This window comes from Salvelinus alpinus, chromosome 1 (genome assembly GCF_045679555.1).
Source record: "Salvelinus alpinus chromosome 1, SLU_Salpinus.1, whole genome shotgun sequence".
Lineage (NCBI taxonomy): Eukaryota > Metazoa > Chordata > Actinopteri > Salmoniformes > Salmonidae > Salvelinus > Salvelinus alpinus.
In genome coordinates, this window is record NC_092086.1 from 56420395 (window position 1) to 56428240 (window position 7846).

The 7846-nt window shown below is 43.4% G+C and overlaps 1 protein-coding gene and 1 long non-coding RNA gene across 2 annotated transcripts; one reads left to right on the forward strand and one right to left on the reverse strand.

Moving 5' to 3' along the window:
• The first annotated feature begins 863 nt into the window (after positions 1–863).
• On the forward strand, positions 864–5060 carry LOC139563261 (Purkinje cell protein 2). Its single transcript, XM_071381810.1, has 4 exons — positions 864–869; positions 1047–1185; positions 1520–1686; positions 4005–5060. The coding sequence occupies exons 1-4, from the start codon at positions 864–866 to the stop codon at positions 4230–4232; spliced, it is 540 nt and encodes a 179-aa protein (XP_071237911.1). The 3' UTR covers positions 4233–5060.
• A 596-nt stretch (positions 5061–5656) lies between these two features.
• Positions 5657–7818, reverse strand: LOC139581331 (uncharacterized). The gene is made up of 2 exons (XR_011676207.1): positions 7472–7818; positions 5657–7281 (listed from the first exon to the last, which is right to left on the reverse strand). It is a non-coding gene; the product is annotated as an uncharacterized lncRNA (long non-coding RNA).
• Between the last annotated feature and the right edge of the window lie 28 nt (positions 7819–7846).

The window sequence follows — 7846 nt, forward strand, 5'->3', positions numbered from 1 at the left end:
AGAATCAGGTTCCCCCAGTACATATAATCTTATTCATAAGGATCTAAAAGACAAAACTGATCCTAGATCAGCACTCCTATTATAAGAGACTGTATGAAATGTATATAGTATGTACAGTATACGTTGGAAGTAGAAGCCTAAGAGTTGTTGTCCATTAGATAACTCCAATTAGGGGAGGGATAATAAAGGATTTTTTTTATTTTTAATATAGATATTTTACATACAGTACCAGTCAAAAGTTTGTAGCAGAGGTAACTCTGGGTCTTCCTTTCATGTGGCGGTCCTCATGACAGCCAGTTTCATCGTAGTGCTTGATGTTTTATGCGACTGCACTTACAGAAACTTTCACAATTCTCTACATTTTCCGGATTGACTGATGTACTGTAATGATGAATTATCAGTTCTCTTTGCTTATTTGAGCTGTTCTTGCTATAATGTGGACTTGGTCTTTTACCAAATAGGGCTATCTTTTGTACACCACCCCTACCTTGTCACAACACAACTGATTAGTTCAAACGCATTAAGAAGGAAAGAAATTCTACAAATTAACTTTTAACAAGGCACACCTGTGAATTGAAATGCATTCCAGGTGACTACCTCATGAAACTGGTTGAGAGAATGCCAAGAGTGTGCAAAGCTGTCATTAAGGCAAAGGGTGGCTACTTTGAAGAATCTCAAATTTCAAATATATTTGTTTAACACTTTTTTGGTTACTACATGATTCCATATGTGTTATTTCATAGTTTTGATGTTTTCACTATTATTCTACAAATGTAGAAAATAGTAAAAATAAAGAATGACCCTTGAATGAGTAGGTGTGTCCAAACTTTTGACTGGTACTGTATATATTTACAAACAAATATATGGAGGTTTGGAAATGATGCAGACAATTGACGGAAGCCACAATCTATCTGCAATATTAAAGCTGATCTACCCCCCTAAAATAAATGTAAAAAAAGAGACTATGAATACGGGCCCTGATCTACTGTAATGTGTTCATATTGAAATTAATCTTTCTCCTTCAACTCTTTGTTATTGTCCAACAGGGAGCACCAGCTGAGAAGGACAAGTTCCTCATCATGATGAGTCACACCCGAGGTAGTCGTATGGAAGAGCAGCACTGCGTCTTGAACCCTACCGGGACCACTCCCTCTACCCCAAAACACTCCACGACTATACCCTCAGGTCAGTACTGTAATAACCTAATGTAGCAGGCGTTAAAGAAAAGCCCTTGCGGGGTCCTCACATCAGGTTTTCAGGGGAAAAGGAAGCTAGGTTGAAGATGCTTTATCCCTGAAAACTGGATGTTTCTGGGGTTTTATGACACCGCTAAGGGTGGTGCTGTACTGAAATTGCAGATATACAGACAAACAGCTGCCAGTAGTGCTTTCTATTCATCTTGGAAAAGTTGGTATTGATTTTTCTGTCTTCTCTCCCTCCCCTCTTTCTCTCTCTCTCCTCCCCCTTTTTCTCTCCCTCCCTCCCACTCAATTTATCTCTCTCTCCATCTTTCCGATAGGACAAGATGCTGACCGGTTCTTTAACCTGTTGGCCAACACCCAGGGTCATCGGCTTGACGACCAGCGAGTGACCCTTCCCTTGTTGCCTGGGATACATGGGTCTTCTGCTGGTCATCAGGATAGTGTGAAGACAAAGGCTGGACCTGATCCAGCTGTCACACCCCAGGTAGGCCCTATTCTGACTTCCAAATCAACCCCTAGCTCAGTGTTTTTCTACCCAAAAGGGAGCACATTTTATCCCCTACTTCCAAGGGCTAGGAGGGGGACAGGGGAAGCAGGTAGCTGACTATTGGTGGCTATTCAGCAGCCTGATGGTCTAGGGGTAGAAGCTATTGGCCAGTCTGTTCGTTTTAACCATGATAATCCTATGATGGAAGTGGGGAGAACAGGCCGTGGCTCGGGTGGCTGAGGTCCCTGATGATCTTTTTGGCCTGAGACACCTGGTGTTTTAGGTGTCATGGAGGGCAGGCAGTGTGCACCCAATGGTCCGTTCGGTTGAGCATACCACCCTTTGTAGTGCCTTGCGGTCAGCGGCGGTGGAGTTGCCGTACCAGGCTGTGATGCAGGCCGACAGTATGCTCTCGATGGTGCTGCTGTAGAACACTGTGAGAACCCTCGGGGGCAGGCCACATTTCCTCAGCCTTCTGAGGTTAAAGAATCGCTGTCGTGCCTTCACCACCACGGTGTGGTAAGACCATTCAGCTCCTTGGAGATGTGTACGCTGAGGAACTTGAAGTTTTTGACCGTCTCCACGGTGTCCCGTTGATGAGGATGGGGACGTGCCCAGCCTGGTTGCTCTTGAAGTCCACAATCAGCTCCTTTGTTTTGCTGACGTTGAGGGAGAGGTTGTTTACCTGGCAACCTCCTCACTATAGGCCGTCTCGTCTTTGTTGGTACTGTCCTGTCGTCAATGAACTTGATGATGGAGTCGGAACAATGTAAGGCCATGCAGTCGTGGGTATACAGGGAGTACAGGAGGGGACTGAGGACACACCCTTGTGGGACCCCCGTGTTGAGGATCAGTGTGGAGGAGGTCATCTTGTCTCCTTTTACCACCTGGGGTTGTCCCGTCAAGAAGTCCAGGACCCAGTTGCATAGGAAGTTCAGTCCCGGAGCTGTGAGCATTGTGGTGAGCTTAGACGGCGCTATGGTATGCATTCATCTTGTCCAGGAGGGTGAGGGCAGTGTGCAGTGCAATGGTGATTGTGTCGTCTGTGGATCTGTCGGGCGGTAGGCGAATTGGAGAAGGTTGAGTGTGTTGGGGAGGGAGGAGGTGATGTAGTCTTTGACTAGCCTCTCGAAGCACTTCATGATTGACGGAAGTGAGTGTTACGGGTCAGTAGTCATTTAGTTTAGTTACTTTCCCTTTCTTGGGCACTGGGAGGATAGTGGACATCTTGAAGCAGGTGGGGATAACGGCCCGAGCTAGAGAGAGATTAAAAATGGCAGGAAACACAACAGCTAGCTGGTCTGCACATGCTCTGAGGGTGCGGCTAGGGATGCAGTCTGGGCTAGGAGTCTTGCGAGGGTTAACATGTTTTAATGACTTTGTGGAGACCGTAAGCACGTAGCCTTCGTTGTCCTCAGGGGCTCTCCTCGGCAGCTCAGAGTCGTTTTGCTCAAAGTGTGAGAAAAAGGTGTTTAGCTCGTCCGGTAGTGCGGCGTTGGTGTCCCGACATGACTGGCTTTCTTTTTGTAAACTGTGCTCGTTTGAAGCCCCTGCCACCTACGCCTCATATCCGACCCGCTGAATTGCTCCTCCACTTTGTTCTTATACTTGTGTCCCGCCACCTTGATCAATCTGGGTCGGTCGTATTTGTACTGTTTAACCATACAAATGTCGCCAGAAAAACAACATGTAGCAATTACAATTGAAACCTGTCAAATCCTCTCACATACACAGGAGTGCCAAGGGAGTAGGTCCTATGCTTGATTTGGAATTCTGCAATAATCTAGAACTTACTCTGTTAGAGCAGGTGTTCCCAAACTTTTCCACCCAGAGCCCATATTAAATACACCACCAAAAAATAAAGTCTAGACCCGATTTTCCCTAAATGTTATTCTGCTACCAAATACATTTTATTATGATCATTTATATGAACTCTCAATTAAATTATACATATTCTCTTTTATAGACAGTGATTAGACCAATTGATATTGACAGTCACACATTGTATAAGATTACTTCCCAAGCAAAGTCCAATTTCTCTGACTCCTTGACTTTAGAAGGTCGTAGCTCAGCTTCTGAATGTCATAGAGACATGCCATATATTACCATGTGCATCAGTCACATCTTCCTCTGGCATTTCACTGCTTGTTTCTTGCCAAAAGCTTTGTGGATTTATGCATCGTTTTAAATTGGTATAAGAATGGCATATTGTAAAAAATACACAAAACATTGGCGCCACGCCCCCTAGGTTAGAGCATAAAGCAACAGCAGTGATGTGTTAATGATGACGTCCATCCTCTGATATTTTCTGTCAGAGCTCCAAGGCAGATGTGCCACCATGGTCTTCCACACCCCAGATCATCCTGACTGAAGGGACTCCACTCACACTCAGGCAGGCCTACTATAGACCAGATTCTCCCACCCAGGCCTTATCTGAACAAGCAAACTCCCAGAGAGAGACACCAAGATCACCTTCCTTTAGCCCTGGCTCTGAATACAAGACCATACAGGATCCCTCGGCTCAAGTAAATATATTCACTTGAAATGTTTATTGCTTTTGTGGGATAACATCACATGCACATTTAAAACAAAAAGGAAAACCAATACAGAGGTATTCATATGCGTAGTAGGTAGACAAGTCACTATGCAACAGGTGAGGTCAAGTAAATACATCTGTTTTCTTATATTTCATTCTCATTTTGATAAACAGATGTCTATTGATTATGGATGCATGTTGATTTGTTCACTTGGCTTCTTATACATTCCCACCATCAGACGCTTGTATTTTGAATGCATGATTAAATCAGTTCATTCAATGCTTGCTTTACTCAACGTCTGAACTCTGAAAGAATAGTTGTATTGTTGTCTGTATTGCTTTTTGAATTACAATAACTGTGGTATTTTCTTCCTAAAGGTAACATTGAGGTTGTCTATGTGCTTCACTATAACAAAAGGTAAGCTTATGCATGATGTTGGTGACAGTCTGCTTGTTTGAAGAGTGTGGTCATACCGTATGTCAGTATTGTGGTCAACAAGTAAAACGTCACCCAACAAGACTGTTGATTACTCATTTGGGAACTCATTAAGGCAGTTACAGAATGCAATTATAGAACTAAGAATGCAATAGAATACACATTACAATTCGTTTTCAGTTTCTGTCACTCAGGGACGCAAGGCCGACAACCAAATGAAAAGCTCCTTACCAGAAATGTTCCTCGATTTGGGACCCCAGGAGAGGCTCTGGTTCACTCTGAGCCTAACCCCAAGAAGAACCCTATCCCTCAACCTGGTCCCCAAGGAGGACTATATCTCCAGGCTCTGAGGGGTGGCCAGTCCTCTTCTGGCTGTGCCGGGTGGAGATTATAACAGAACATGGCCAAGATGTTCAAACGTTCATAGATGACCTGCAGGGTCCGTTCCAGGTCGTGTTTATTGCAATCGTGTTGCACAGATGATCAGATCTCACAAAGCCTGGTGAAGTGTTCCTACGTGTTTTAATCTTCCAAGATGTGCATCCCCATTAAAAAAAGGACTGTCTGGAACAGCACCACCATATCAGAATCTCAAATGTCTTGCAAATGTTATATATATATATATCTCACGTCATATTTTTCAGCAATCCTAAGTATTTTATGAGCTGCAGGCAAGAATGCAGCATTATGTGAATCTTCTTGTTTTGAACAGCAAGTTGAAGTTGTCAGTGTAATTCTTGTTAATAGCTATCCAATAAAAAAATACATGATTGGTTTAAATTCTATTGCTTCTCAGTGAATTTTGAATTCATGCCAAGTCCTTTTTGAAGAATGTCCTAGGGTGAATTCAGTCATGTGTTCAGAACCTTACAGATAATAGCGTAGGTTCAGTCTGCAGCATCACAGTCAACGGCCAAACGTACCACGGAAGTCTCTCAAATCACCAATGGAATGGAGAAAAGCAGAATAGCACACAAATGAATGACTAGTTGAGATTGAGAACAAAAATGCTAACTTTATTCAGAATGTTGAAGATCATTTTCATTCCTATCATAACAGGTCAACATCAGATCTAATCTATACAGATCAGTTTGGTGGTTGGGTTTGTGTAGGCCTGGATTTGGGTTATGCCGGATCCATCCTTACAGCCAATTAAATGCGTCCCACGGTGGATTTATGAAAATAAAATGAGCTTGGCTTTCAATAAGTTACAGAATGTGACACTTTATAGAAACACGGGCATATAAATAACTTCTGTCTGCTATTTGCATTTGGCAAACTAATGGGTAATGGATACTAACAAGTAATGGTCACTACTGCACTGATTCCATAATGCAATAAGTCTGTCCTAAAGGGCTGTTCTCCTGTCCAATGGCGGTTAGAATGCGCCTCAATCTTCTATCTGATACTGTAACCCATACAAGGCACTCTCATGTTGTATTCTCCTTCTTGTTGTGAACACTCTTCATGTGCCTTCTTTGGGATTCAAGCGCTTTGAAGCGCGTACCGCAATCGGTGCACACATACGGTCGTTCCTCATTGTGCATTGTCTGATGCTTATTCAGTGACGTTAATGTGGCAAAACATTTATAGCATTCAGAACACATATACGGTCTCTCCCCTGTGTGAACTCTCATATGCACTTTCAGGTTATCTCTTCTGTTAAAACCACGGTGGCAAACCGGGCAAGGAAACGGTTTGTCCCCTGTGTGAATCCTCCTATGCTTTGTCAGACAATCACTCGACCTGAAGCCTTTGCCACAGTCACTACACCGATGGGGTCTTTCCCCTGTGTGAATCATCATGTGTCTTTTCAGATTACTAGTCCAGTTGAAACATTGACCACATAAGTGACAGAAAAGATTTTTCATGTGAGTTTGGAGATGCTCTATCAGAATTTCTTTGGACTCAAAGTGTTTTCCACAGACACCGCAAAGGCAATCTAGGCCTATATCCTCTGTGTGTTCTCGTGTATGTTTTATTAAAAAACTCACAGAGTAACATTTATTTCCACACACACCACACCAACAGGGAGTAGTAAGGCTTTGACTGTGTGGGTTCATATGGGATGACTCTGTGGATTTCCTTCCTTTTTTCCACATACCGGAGCTATGGCTTGCTATTTTCTGTGCTTTCTTTGATTTGAGTGTCTTAAACCTAATCCAAGGTTCCTTTTCCTCTTCACTGACACCTTCCCTGTATTTACTTGGGGTTGGAGAACAGACCGGATTTACCACAGAGAGGGGCTGAGGTTCCCTGGTTGGTTCTAATGACATGTAGCCCTCTCCATCAGGTTCTGTTTTGATCGGTTCTGTCGAAGTGCTTGTTAGAGAGGCTCCCTGTCCATATTCCTCACTTTGGGTTTGGTAAAGATGTGAGGGCTGATATGAGTCCTCTTCCTGATCATAGTCACTTTTCACACAGTCATTAGAGCTAATTATGAAGAAGTCATTATGAAACTCTTCCTCCTGCATGGTCCTGTGTTGCTCCTGTTGTTCCTCCTTAATCTGAGTGGGCTCTGGGTCTTCTTGCCCCAGACTGGGGCTCCATTCCTGCTCACAGTGTTGCTGCTCAGTGGGAACCTCCTCTTCGAAGACAGTGAGAGAGAGCTGCTGGAGGTCTGGGGAGAAGGATTAAACAAAAAAGTCAAAGCTGACATGAGACCATAATTACATTTACATGTATGCCACATAATACAAAACGTGTCTTTCAGCAGGACATGTGTTTCGTGCTCAAATGTAATAAAAAATGATTGCCAATGTCGCATAATATTAATGTCAACAGGAAAAATATAATAGCTAGTGACAAACCTGTCCTTTGTAATTGTATATTTTGTGGTTTGAGAACGATATCAAGCTGCCTCTGTAGACAGCCGTTCTCCTCTTTTGAACGATACACTTCTTCCTGGTACTCTGCTATCGTTTTCTCAACAGCCCCAAATATCTCCTCAGCAGCTGCTGTTAAACGCTGGTTGAGAAACATTCTCAACAACTGTATTTTAGCCATTTTAAATACTCCAAGCAGACTAGCTAGCGCGTTTGTGTTTGTCGACGTTTTGGTAACCTTTCACCTTTAGTTTTGGCCATGCACGAACATATCATATTTTCCAGTGTCGCGTCCTGCTGGGCTGGAGACCTGACACACGATGTTTTCTTCGTGACTAATGATTGGATAGTCTGTTGAGT

Bases quoted from the DNA above. Each gene is read 5' to 3' on its own strand.
- LOC139563261 (XM_071381810.1), top strand. The intron at 1,186-1,519 runs GTCAGTACTGTA...TCTTTCCGATAG, and splicing joins CTCCACGACTATACCCTCAG to GACAAGATGCTGACCGGTTC. The intron at 1,687-4,004 runs GTAGGCCCTATT...ATTTTCTGTCAG, and splicing joins ATCCAGCTGTCACACCCCAG to AGCTCCAAGGCAGATGTGCC.